The sequence below is a fragment of the Anas acuta genome, chromosome 23, assembly GCF_963932015.1.
Source record: "Anas acuta chromosome 23, bAnaAcu1.1, whole genome shotgun sequence".
NCBI lineage: Eukaryota > Metazoa > Chordata > Aves > Anseriformes > Anatidae > Anas > Anas acuta.
In genome coordinates, this window is record NC_089001.1 from 2,371,409 (window position 1) to 2,384,062 (window position 12,654).

The following is a 12,654-nucleotide window of genomic DNA, read 5'->3' on the forward strand; positions in this document are numbered from 1 at the left end:
ACAATTTTCAGCCCAGCCCTCAGAGTGCACCTGCTGCTTAAAGGGATCCAAGGCCCCAGACCCTGCCAGCCCTCTGTGCATGCGCAGGCTTTGGCTTATGCAATGCCGTTGTAGGTTTGAGAAAGCATTTCTCTGACAGGGAGCACCACTCTGGGCTCACAAACAGCTCAGGCAGCCAGCTTGCTAGAGCAGTTGGTTCTTGTTTACAGAGAGAAGGACTCTCTGTATCCTGTCCTCCTCGTTCTTTGTCGTGAAAAGAAAATAATTCTCAGAGCCAACAATAAATAGAGGCGTGTTGAACAGCCTGTGTTTTCTCTGGGAGGTAAGGATGGCAAAGGTATTGGGTCTTGTGTGTCTTAACTGAAAAGAGAAAGGGAAAGCAGCTGGTGTTAAAGGGCCAGAATATTGCCCATCCAGAGGCCTTGGAAATCAGCTGGTCTCTTCTGCAGGCACAAACAGACCTACATACAGCTCTGTGAGTAGTAGTAAATCAAGAACATGCACAGTCCTATATGTTGGAAAGGTGTTTTGCAGCATGAACAGGACAGAAAATGGAGTGGTTATTTAGTATGGAGCATAGCTATCAGGAATTGTAGGGGGGTGTGTGTTGGGAACCCAAGTCTGCTACATGCATGGGGAAATAGATCAGAAAAAAGGGCTGGAAAGCAAATGCAGGCAGGTGTTTATAACAGAGAGCAGGTCAGGCTGCACAGTTCCTCTGGGTACCTGTGCTGTGAAAGCACCAGGACCTCCCTGGTGTGTGGGGTGAGGGTCCGGGAGGAGCACAGTGCTGGGGCTGGGTGCACCTGAACTGCACTGGGAGCTCTGCATCGCCTGGAAATGCAGGTCAGGAAATAAGGTGTACGAGGAATATCACTGTCTGCTGCTTACAGTAACTGGGGCCAGATGTCAGTACGTACGTGGAGAATACATTTAAAATCTTGTGTGGGATAAAGAGAGAATTAAAGTTGTCCTGTAAAGGCAACTAGAGAAGTCTGCCCTTACAATGGATTCCTGTAGAATGTGTTTTAAAGTGCTAGGGTAGGGTGCCTTCATCTAATTCAGCATTTTTAAATCAGTCTTATCAGCGTTATCCTGTGTGACTTTGCTGCAAACCATTCCTAGTTTGGTACCAGCTCGAGGCTGCTCTCGGGGAGCAGCAGTGAGCAAGTGTGAAGGGAGATCCCTCGCTTTTTGTGCTCCTTCCCCCAGCACTTGTTGTGCATCGGGAGCTTGCACTGCTGCTCTTGACTCACTGCACAGAGGCTGGGACGGCTGACTGGGAGCGAGTGATGCTGGGGTGGGTCTGTGTTGGCTCCTGCCAGACAGGAACGAGCAAGGAACGAGCTTTGCTGATGTGTAGCTGCACGGCGAAGAGATGTGCACTGAAGGGAGCTGATGTGACTGCGATGGCAGAGGGAGCTGCCGTGATGGCTGTCACACGGAGCCCAGAGATGCAGGTTTTGTGTTCCCACTCCTGTAGCCTGGCTCGGAGACCATAAGAGTGAAGGATTAGTGGGGGCAGGGGTGCTGAATTTATTTTTATCTCCTCGTCTTGTTGTGCCTGTGCAAAAGTGCCAGCCTTTTTTTTTTTTCCTTTTTTTTTTTTTTTTTGCCTGTGAAGCATTAACTGGGTGGGTTGCCATAGCAACTCCTGCACGGTGAGTTGGGCTGCCTCTTGCAGAGAGATTTCTCCCTCACCGTTCAGTCCCCTTCAGCATTTCCCCTGCAGCAGCAAAATGGCTGAGGGCTTTGTGGTGCCGAGGACCCTGCACCCTGTCCCCAACCTGCCCTCTGGAAGCATCAGGGCAGGAAGGAGAAGCTGCGCATCCCTGGCTTGGGTGGGTTGTGGAGGATCCGTGCTCTCCACCCCTTTCACAGCACGGAAAATTCAAAGAGGCTTGCAGTACGACATCCCATGTATTTGCAGGTTTTTCTGAGGAGGTCTGGGCAGTGTTTCTTGTCTGCTCAAGACAGGCACGTGGAGATGTTGGAGCGGTTCCCAGCTAAGCCCAGATCACAGTAAGAGTGAAAGTATCTTATCCTTTCATTCTCAAAACATGCAGTATGGCTGAAAAAAAAAGTCCAAGGAACACATTCTAGCAGTTTAATAAACTGGATTGACTAAAAGCATTTATTTTGAATTACCTTTGGTTTTGTCTGTAGCATACTAAGCACACTTTAGGTGAAGGAATAAAGTTCAGAGCCAGGTGAGAGAGGGTGTGGTCTCCATGTACTTCTCTAGCCTACGACTTTTTTGTGTTACAATCTACTCAAATCCAAGCCCAGTTTCACCAGATTTTCATCTCTGGGTACAGTTTGTCTCCTTTAAATAGGAATTAGAGCTCCAGTCTCACCAGGATGGGTAGTGCGCAGTGCTTGAGGTCTGTACATGAGTGATTCTGAGGCACAAACTCATTAAGGATATTCGTTTGTTACTGTAATTTAAATTGGTTGACAGATGAGTTCTGGAGTCCCTGGGGTTAGAGGAGGAAAAGCTTCTGTTTCTTGCTGGTGCCCTGAGGCACCTGAGAGCAGGGCTGTGCTAAGAAAGGAGAAGAAATGATGAAGGGTCAGTTAATGGCTGCTGACCAAATGACAGAGCCGCTGCCTCCTCGTAAGCCTGCAGTTCCAGCCCCTATTGTCCCTGGCAGGATTCTCCATGACAGATGTAACTAGAGCAGCCGTAGCACACGCAGTACAACTCTGCTGATCCGTGCCCTGTGCTTGCTGGCAGTGCACCTGGCTTCCTGAGAACAGATGTGATTTCCACCCCGCTTCATGAAACAGGTGGTTGTCAAATGAGATAGCCATGGACATTGTTCAGTAGTTCCTGTGTCTATAAAAAACCCCTCCATCGGCACTCATCCGCCACGCGCAGGCTGGATTGTTCCAGAAAAGTTAGGAGCAAATCCCATGGCTTTGTCTGCCCTTCCTTTTGTTGAGCTGTGAACACAGCACGGGGCGACGGGAGAAAACAACCGGTCAGTTGCTGCTGTAATACTTCAGGGCTGCAAAGCTTTCACTGCTCCCAGCCAGCTGTGGTTTGGAACCGGGCAGAGCACAACGTGTCCAGGGGGTAATAACGGAGCAGAGCAAGGAGCTGGAAAGATGTCCTTAGCTAGGAATTCCCTGGACTTGTTGCACGGCTCTTTGTGCACCTGATGTTCTCTTCCTGTGCATTTGTGGTTCGGTGTCTGGGAGATGTGGGTGCCTCTTGGACCCTGGCGTGCCTCGTGTCACTCTGCCAAAGCAGAAATGCAGCATGCAAGGGAGTTGCAGGAGGGGTTAGCGGGTGCTGTGGAGGCAGTTGCCATGAACCTGATGAGATGATGTCTAGGAAAAGCATTCGCTGTCTTTGTTCTGTGCCTGCTTCGCTTGCACAGCACAGGGACCAGATTGCACGCGTGTGCCCTCAGCACCGAGCCCCCAGCACCAGGCAGGTCTGGACCTCAGCAGTGTTGTGCCCTACTGAGAGTAAACGTCCAGCTGACGGGCTCGGAGCTGGGGCTCTCTGCTGCCTGCAGTTTTTTCTGTTCGGGCGAGTCTGACCGTCTGCACGCTGCCCGTGTCCAACACTTGCTTCTGGGTTTTGGCACTGGAAGTTGCTCACATGTCGTCTGATGGGATGGGTTAGGTTTAATTCAATAGACTGTGCTGTTTATTGAGCTGCCGTCGGAGCAGACGCTTTAAAAAGAGGGAGCACGTTTAACAAGCACTTCATTTCTCCCTCTCAGTCCACGGTGACCTTCAAAGTTGGAGAAGCCCTTCTGGGCGCGGTGGCTCCTGGCCAAGAAGAGAAAGCCCAGCCTGCCGCTGGCATCGACCCCCAGGGAACCAGACTGGAACATGAGGAGAGAGGATTTCCCAGTATTTCCAACTGCGACCTTCAGAGCCCTACAAACGTTAATATTAACCTCATTAGAGGCGGAGGCCTTTGGGTGACCTCGCACGGGTAACTCCCCCCCTCCTCCCTCCCTCCCTCCCTCGATCCGGATTTATTTCGGAGGCCGGATAAGTGATGCTATAGGTCGCTAACATCCTCCCTCCGGCTCTACCCAAGCCGCGCATGCTTGCCGAGAGCCGGGCCCCCCGCCCGGGCTAGGCAGGGCTCGGCACAAGCCTTTTTTCCAGCCAGGGGAGGCTGCGGGGGTGGCCGGAGGGCGCAGCGGCCACCTGCTGCTGGCTCCTGCCCCGGCCCTGTCCGTGGTGCTGCCGCCGGGCCGTGGGTCCCACCCCGCGGGGAAAGCGCCACCCGAGGAGCCGGGAGCGCTCAGCAGCATCCTCCCACCCTGCGCTCTCTCCTCCAGGCTCGCCACAGGCATCCTGTTGCACCGGGGACGAGGCGAGGCGGCGAGAGGAGCCCGGTTTTCCTGCCAGAGCCTGGGATCTACTGGGAGCTGCTGGGATCTGCTGGGAGCTGCTGGGAGCCGCTCCTCGCTCCCGACAATGGCTGCGCTGCCTCGGCTGCTGTGGGTGTCCTCGGCCGTGCTGGTGGTCTGGGGTAGGTGCTCCTTTCCTTGTCATCCTCGGGTTCGCCTCCAAATCCTCTGCTTCTTTCCCGGAGGATGCTCCTTTTCCCAGCAGGGTTTCTCTGAGGCTGCCGCGGAGCCCAGCCTTCAGAGTGGATTTTAGTTTTGTTTACAAGAGGAGAAGGAAATAACGTTTAGAGAGTTACTATGGACGTAATGGAGTTAATGTGAACAAAGAAAATGCGTTCTCGCTAAGTGGGCTTACCGCAGAAAACGTGTGCTTTAATAGGCATGCAAGTTCCTTACTGTTTCCCGTTTGCTTTTGTTCTCAAATTTGCAATGTAATTTGATGTGTAGTTTCCTTAGAGAGGTTGTGCAAACCAAAATGCGGTGCGTTAGTGCTAGTTGGCCATGCAGGCTGTGTAAACTGGAGGAAACGTGCAGCTTTTATTGCAGTTCCAGTTTTTCCTCTGAAACCCAGCAAAGGTTTGCTGGTTTTGCAAATACAGCTAAATGCAATCTGCACGTATACCTACAGCTCTGTGTAAGTGTGTGTGGATGTGGGTGTATATTTAATTGAAATGGAATAAAGCATGAGCCAGTTTTTTTTTGTTTTTTTTTTTTTTTTCCTTTCTCCTGGAAAGCTGTTGCTACCCACGGAGCTGGTAGTATGGGAGAAGTGGAATCCGGCTGTTCCCCAGGATAGGTCCCGGGATAATTCAGTGCTCAGGAGTGCGGGGGTTAATGGGATCTCAGAGGCTGGGGAGGAAGGGAGCAGCTAGCAAAATCAGCATCTTCACTCATCTATACTCTAGGCTTTGGAGACAGGTTTGGACAGACGTAACCCAGCATTGTTTAGCCCAGGGGACAAATGTCAGCAGGGATTTAGTCTGAGATGCTGTTCTGAAGCATTCGTTTTCACATCAAGTACTCGGCTTCACAGATTGTGATTTTTGTCTTGGTTGGGAGAGCAGTATTTTATAGTTGCCAGTGTTAGCAGAAATCTGATTGGAAGCATTTTGAACAAGAATGCATATAAAATCAATAACTCCCCCAGCTGCCAAATGTACTCGAGTCCAAGCCCCTTGGTTCCTTGGACTGCTTATGAAACCTAGAAACAGGAAGCGAAACGAGAATCCTACCCCTTTGTTTTGAACACATTGCCAGATTAAAACATCCAGACCTTTTAAATTAGCACAAAGAAGAGCGAGCTGTTCCTCCATGCTTGAATTCTGGGCTTTCTCTCATAGCAGACACTGTAATTGCTGCTGAAACAGGAGCATGCTCAGCATGTGCGAGAGAGAATGAACAGTGCCTCTAAAGCAGCATTAATTACTAGGGGGAAAATTAAAGTTGTGGCGAGGCAGATGCTGGAGAGGTGAATCTGCATGAAGTGATCACCCTCTGTTAATTATTATGAATTATTTATGCCTCTGAGAAGGAAGCTTCGTAAAATTTGACATTTGAGACTTAGTTGTTGTCAGAGGGTGCTAGAATTGAATCAAAAGGTTTTTCATTGGGGGATGATGGGGTCGTAAGTGCTGAGAATTGGGTAACTGATACCTCTCTTTTTCTCTCTTACATTTCTTCTCACTTCTCCTCCTAGCTGGTTTTTGTTCTGCAGTATGTGTTGAAGTTCCATCAGAGACAGAGGCTGTCCAAGGAACACACATGAAGCTACTCTGCATCTCCTGCATGAAAAGGGAAGAGGTCACAGCCAGCACGATGGTGGAATGGTTCTACAGGCCGGAGGGTGGAAAAGATGAACCCGTATGTATGTTTGGTAGATGAGCTCTTGCTTTCCTAGGTTGTCTGGTGAAACACGGTCCAGTGAAGGCATGTAGAAGAAGCCAAAAGGTGCTAGGAAAGTGAGTTTTTCTAACCACAGGATCCGTGATGAAGAAGAGAGACCCAAATACGAACAAAAGGTTTATGCCTCGTTTTCATTCAAAGTCTGTAGAAATGCCTAGCAGGCTGCTTTAATGACATGGAGGAGGGACAAGCTTGGAGCTAAATTCAGCTCCAACCTGCAGGTCTGCACCATTTGTGTAGCATTTTCGCCCAGATATTCCACAGCACCACTTTTGGGCAGCGTCTGAAGTGTCTTTTCCTTGTTTAGCTGTTATCCATGCTTGCACACAGCAGGTACCTGTGTCAGGAAAAGCTGGAATCTGTTGGTGAGCCCAAACATTTGGGGCTGTATGTACATGAATGAGAACTGTAGTTCTTTTCCTTTAATATGTATTGTCTAATATATGAGGGAATTGAGAAGGGAAACAAAAGTATGGAGTGAGTCCTGGCTGCCTTGGCCAAGTCTTATTTCCTGGGCCACCTCTTAACCCTGAAACTGTTCTTTGGAGGTTAAATCAGGCTCTGCTAAATCTGTAGGACAGAATTTAATTATTTTTTTTTGCTACAGAGAAAGCAGTAGTGTGCTGACTGTGGCATGATCTCTGTTGTTTTGGATCCCTGTCAGGAAAGGGTAAAATTAAATTTTCAGGGTGAATTAAAATGAGAATCTTACACAAGAGGCAACTGGAAATCAAGAAAGAATGGTGAATCTGAGAACAAGGTTTGAGTGCACACATTCCTTTCTAGCTATTTTATCTAAGTATGAATAATTACGTCAGTACCTGCATTTTACTGTGATTGATCAGAGACAGACAAGATAGCAAATAGGCTCCAACTGTCTGAGAGCAAAAGGAGCCATACTAGGGAGTGAGGCAGGCATTCACTTTCAGTGACCCAGGCGATAGATTTGCTGGTGGCAACCCAAAGAAAGGTAATGAAGGTGAGCAGGGGCAGGCAGCGTGATGCTGTGATCATGTATAGTGGTCAGCCAGCAACTTACCAAAGATTAGGGCTGTGAAAGCCACCTCAGATCTGTTCTTCTGACATACTGTTTTCACACTGCTCTATTTCTTCTGCAACACTTTGATTTCAGCTGAGTATCCCAGGGCTTACTGAAGATGACTGTTTGCCTTAGCAGTATTTATTTTCTGTGGTACCTTCTGAAGATGATCCAGTGACTGACAGGCTGGTCGTTAAGACTACGGGATCCTAATTTTAGTGGCATTGCTGATCTTTTGTGTCATTGTCCCTATGTCTCTCTGCTCTTCTGTGCCTCAGTTTTTCTACTTCCACAATGGAGATAATTTAGTTTTCTCTCTTTTGCAAAGTAGTTTAAGATACTGAGGTAAAGGATGGTAGAATCTGAATGTGTTGTTCCCAAGGAAGCCATATTCCAGACCAAATACATGTGTAGCTAGAGAAGAACAGAGTTTCAACCATTTCTTGCATATTTTCTGGTGTTGTCCAAGATACGAGTCAGTGATTAATCTGAGTATCCCTTCACATTTCCTCACAGATCTACAAGTACAGGAACACAAATCAAGAATTTCCAAGCCGCTTCAGTGGTCGGTTACAGTGGAATGGGAGTAAAGACATGCAGGATGTGTCCATCACTGTGTTAAACGTCACCTTGAACGATTCGGGTATCTACACCTGCAATATCACCCGGGAGTTTGAGTTTGAGATTCACCGGCCTCTCTTCACCAGCTCCAGACTGATCCACCTCACCGTGGTGGAGGAGGGTACGGAGGACTGGCAGACTGTGTCTTGTGTCCTAATGTGCCATGGGTGTTGCCTAACAGGGACATAATTTTGTATTGCATTGCAGGAGAGGGGGGACTGAGCTCCCAGGTAGCTGTGTCTGTCTTTGCCAACAGCAAGTACTATGCAGGGTTCAAGAGGAAAGCCCAGCTTTATTATTTTTTTTCCTGACTGCAGCCTTGCCTTGGGCACAGAGTGCTTGTGTGGGGATGGTATAAGCATGGAAGGCTGAGGCAATGTCTGGGAACAGCTGGGCAGGCACAAAGTGCAAGCAGAGGTTTCCAATTTCTCTGCTCAGAACCCTCCCTTCTCCCCTGGCGGCTCTGGGATGCTACAGCACAGCCTTTGCCAGGATACCCACAGCTTCTCCTTCCTCGCTTCCGCCCCCTCCCTCTTTCAACTCATTCTCCATTTTGATAGCAGTCTGTTGCTTCTTCCCTCTCCCAGCCCCTCCTTCCCTTTGCATTGCTCCTGTCTTACCACTCCTTTTGGTTTTGCTCCCGTCTGTGCTGAGATCCTGGCTCATTAGAAATCAGTAGGAATCCCGCTGTCCTCTACAGAGAGGGACAAGAGCTTTTACCCCTCATCTTTTCCTGTTGTGTCTGCCCTTTCCTTCTTCCCCACAAGCATCTCTGTTTTGATCTCTCTCAAATCACTGCCGGCACAGCACACTCAAGTAACAGCAGTGAGTAAGATGTACAAAGGAAGCAGAATGTGAAGATGAGACAGGCACACGGCGAGCAATCTGTAGGAATGTGTAGGTTGCAGAGAATGCAAGACACGTGCAAGCCTCTGCATGCTTGATGCCTGTGGAAACACGCAGTGGAGTCGCTGCTGGCATACATATTCTGCTGGCAGCCTTGCCTGCTCCCTGTCTTTTGACCCATGACAGTGGAGTGGCACTTGGGTCTGTGGCAAGGTGGGTTAGGAAGGAAGGCATGAGGGTTTGAATGGAGCTGCTGTGCTCTGACAGCATGTAAATGATCACGCGCACGTAAATGATCAGAGATGATTTCATTTTCTCCACAGCTGGAGAAGACTTCACCTCAGTCATCTCTGAAATTATGATGTATATTCTGCTGGTCTTCCTCACCTTGTGGCTACTGATAGAAATGGTCTATTGCTACAGAAAAGTCTCTAAGGCAGAGGAGGCTGCCCAGGAAAATGCGTAAGTGTGACATCCCCCCAGATATGAGCAGTGCTGCAAGGGTCCTTCAGATGTCTCAGTCCAGGTCAGACTGCAAGAAGACCAAACCTTGCTCTTGCACATTTCTAGCTGATGTTTGCTGTGTCTGGAATAATTGCAGCGTTCCGGAGTACCAAAAGAGACGGTGTAGTAGCAAGGTGAGGGATGACGTACAGGGAAGGGAGGGTGGCCAAGGTGGGCAGAATTCCAAAGTGGCCCAGCGTGAACCGTGTGGAGATGCTCTCGTGGAAGGCCTGCCCTCAGAGATCTGACTCACAAGCCTGCAGCCTGTGCTACCTCGAAAAAGCAGAGGCAGAGAAGGACAATTCTGGCAGCTGATACACCAGGGATGTTCCAGTTTTTATGCTGGCCCATTCCCATCTCTAGGAAAGCTGTATGTATAGGATTTAACAGTCGGGAAGGCTCACTGCCTGCTCCTGACTATGCCAATGAGAATGTCCTACTGTGAGCATCTTCTACAGGTGGAATTTGTTACCTTAGAGATACTTACAGTCATTCGGTACCTCTGAAAGGGTGAATGGGCCTGAAATGTGCACTTGAGGTTAAGCTTTCCTCTTTCCTTCCAACTACAGAACAGACTACCTTGCGATTCCATCAGAAAACAAGGAAAACTGTGCCGTGCCTGTGGAGGAATAGCAGAGAGGAGCCAGCGGAACAAACGGCACCAGGGTAGGTGATGAGGGAGCAGTGAATTGCTGCTTGTGCCTGTCAACCCCTCGCCCTTACTACAGTGGGTTAGGTGTGTGGGGCTGGAGAAATGGCAGAGGGGAGATTCCTGGAGTCTGGCTTTGCCCCTTCTCTGGAGCTTCTCCAATGACATTAGAAGCAATTCAGGTATCTTTGGATGGTGGGTATATTTTAAACCCCAAACCAATGCACATATTTAGGCTGTGATTTCATTACTCCTCCTTTGTGCATGCCTGCGGAGTTGGGAACAGTCACTGTCCCCTGCAGATGGGGAACAGGAGGAATAAATGGCACTGTCTCCAAAGGATACGTCTCCTAGGAAGGACTTTGTGTGCGAACGTCTGTGACCTAGATCTAAAGACTTGTTCATGTCCTGTCAGGTATCACGCTAAATGTATCACGACCCTCACTTCAGTACCTTCAAATGACTTGCACTCCAAGGGAATTCTCTCGCTTGCAGGGGCTCTGAAGACAGAAGGACCATGTCATGCCAGCCAGGTTTGAGGGGGAGCTCTACGCCGTCGGGAGGAAATGCGGGGAAGTGTAAATTCTCTTCCATTTGCCTTGGACTCTGTACAGCCTTGACTTTGGCCTCATGACTCCATTCTGAGCTGCCAGCCCATTTGTTAATGGACTCTCCTTTTGAAGCATGCTGAGCAAAGGGCACAGGGGTGTGGGCAGCACGGCTCCTTCCCAAGTTTCAGTCCCCTCATCACGTTAATGGCTTTGTAAATGTTAGTGTCATTCCTTAGCTGCTGTCACCACCACTTTTATTTGCAAAATATGCTAGTTCTCCATTGCAGAGGTAAAGGTTGTATGTATCATGTTGTTCTGACCTGCAGGACTGGGAACAAGGTCATTTAGGGTGATGTTCTGCCATTTGTTACAGCCCCTGCATTTATTAGAGGTGTTAAACAGAAGGAGTTCAATTATTTGAGTTATTTTCTATATTTTTATTATATTTGAGCTCAGTAAGTTGCTCTGGACTTTGGGCTACCAGTGCAGATGTAGAGTATGAGGTATGAGGACTACAAATGCATTGCAATTGATGAAAAACGTGTAGTGCAGGATGAGTCCCTGTGCCATGTTTGCACTTGCTTCTGAAGGAGGGAGCTGAGAACATAAATCCCGAAGTACTCCTAATTTGGGAGGCTGTATGATACAAAAACCCCCTGTACCCTCCCTTCCACCTAGCACGTATCAAAATTCTTAGTTCCTTCCATTTCCCTTGTGTAGCAGGTTTACGTCTCAAGCACGCAGAGACACAGTGGTAGGAATAACCTGTGGAGCCGTGTTCAGCAGCAACAGGCAAGCCAGTCAGACAAGGTATGCCTTTAACCTGTTTCTGGGGAAAACCCTGAAAAGATGACAGCTGGAGGCAAACAAGCATGCCAAGTAAATAGGATGCGTAGTCCTCACAGTAAAAGGACTGACAGCTTTGTAAAATGATTGTGCTTGTAACCGTGATGGTCTTCTCACGCTATCCTACAGCACCATCTGGAGGAATATGGAGAAAGTGGTTACTTTTTCCTAGTTTTGTAGTAATTCTGTATTACGTGATGATTAGTCTCAATATTCATTGTAAATGACCCACTGCTGCACAGGAATTACACTGTAAATTCAGTGAATGCAAACTGACCTTTTAAATTTTAGTGGTTTAAACAGAATAAAATCAGTTTTCTGGCCTCAAATGTAGATATTTGAGCTCAATAACTAGGACCACGAGGAAACAAATGGTAGAAACATTGGGGTAGAATTGTACTTAAAGTGGGAGAAGGTTTTCTTTTGATGTAGGAGATGGTGTTACACCCCTGCTGCAATGGAGCCTGTACTTCTTGCAAGAGCTGACAAATTTTGCTACACTGACCGCTTTTAAGTATTACAAAGTGCTTGTGAATCAAAAGCATGCTTCCTACATATGGAATTTCCCCTGCTTATGTTCTGCTGCAGTTTATGTGTTGCTAAAAAATCACAGAAGTTGTTCCATTTGTCAAAGCCCAAGCCAGATTTCTAACTGGCAGTTGTTCCAAATGCCTTTCTTAGAGCAGTGTCAACTTCAGTAAACTACTAGGATCCAGTCTTCACCGTAGGATCTTTCTCAAGCCCAGAGCTGAGTCTGGCAACGTGAGCACATTTTCCAGATGAAGCACGCTTGTAGTCTGGGCACTGGTTCCTTAAACCATAATGTCCAAAAATAGCTCCTCTTCCAGTTCTGATGGATATCTTCATTTTCCCTAGGCCAATGTGCCTGGCCTCAAGGCAATTTTTGGCATAATCCTAACTCTAGATCCACAGCAACAGAGGAGTGACTAGACTATAACTACTGAGTTTCCATCGCTGACCATGGCAATAATGCTCAGAGTGATTTTTAGGTAAGGTTACGTAAACCTCTCTCTCACTTCAGCTCTGTTTCTCCTAGTCCTTGTGAAGTACTGATAACCTTCTGATGTTATAATGTGAAGTCAAAAAAGGAGTAAATTGAACACTTCTTGAGAGCTACCTCAGGTGGTAAAGAAGGGTCATCCTTTAGTCCTGCACCTTCGGGTATTACGCACGCATCTTCTTAAGATGCCTTTTGGACAAATCTTTCACTTTTCCAGTTCTTGCATACAGATAGGACTATTGCCCTGTGTTGTTCTAGGCAGGGGAAAATGGTGCCTAAATTCTACTCAAGAT

General features: G+C 48.1%; 1 protein-coding gene across 2 annotated transcripts; it reads left to right on the plus strand.

The window, feature by feature from the left end:
- Window positions 1-3,800: 3,800 nt before the first annotated feature.
- Window positions 3,801-11,669, plus strand: SCN3B (sodium voltage-gated channel beta subunit 3). Of its 2 annotated transcripts, XM_068659516.1 has the most exons (7): window positions 3,801-3,955; window positions 4,311-4,504; window positions 6,079-6,242; window positions 7,840-8,065; window positions 9,114-9,252; window positions 9,864-9,960; window positions 10,439-11,669. In XM_068659516.1, the coding sequence occupies exons 2-6, from the start codon at window positions 4,450-4,452 to the stop codon at window positions 9,925-9,927; spliced, it is 648 nt and encodes a 215-aa protein (XP_068515617.1). In that variant the 5' UTR covers window positions 3,801-3,955; window positions 4,311-4,449; the 3' UTR covers window positions 9,928-9,960; window positions 10,439-11,669. The 2 variants fall into 2 exon arrangements, with proteins under 2 accessions (XP_068515617.1, XP_068515616.1); XM_068659515.1 differs by lacking the exon at window positions 3,801-3,955 and having other exon boundaries at window positions 4,307-4,504; window positions 10,359-11,669.
- The last annotated feature ends 985 nt before the right edge of the window (window positions 11,670-12,654 follow it).

What these genes read in the sequence shown, in the direction of transcription:
- SCN3B (XM_068659516.1), top strand. Translation starts at nt 4,450, where the DNA reads ATGGCTGCGCTGCCTCGGCTGCTGTGGGTGTCCTCGGCCGTGCTGGTG. An exon ending in AGGGTGGAAAAGATGAACCC is followed by an intron (nt 6,243 to 7,839) that starts GTATGTATGTTT and finishes ATTTCCTCACAG; the next exon opens with ATCTACAAGTACAGGAACAC. An exon ending in CCTCACCGTGGTGGAGGAGG is followed by an intron (nt 8,066 to 9,113) that starts GTACGGAGGACT and finishes TTTTCTCCACAG; the next exon opens with CTGGAGAAGACTTCACCTCA.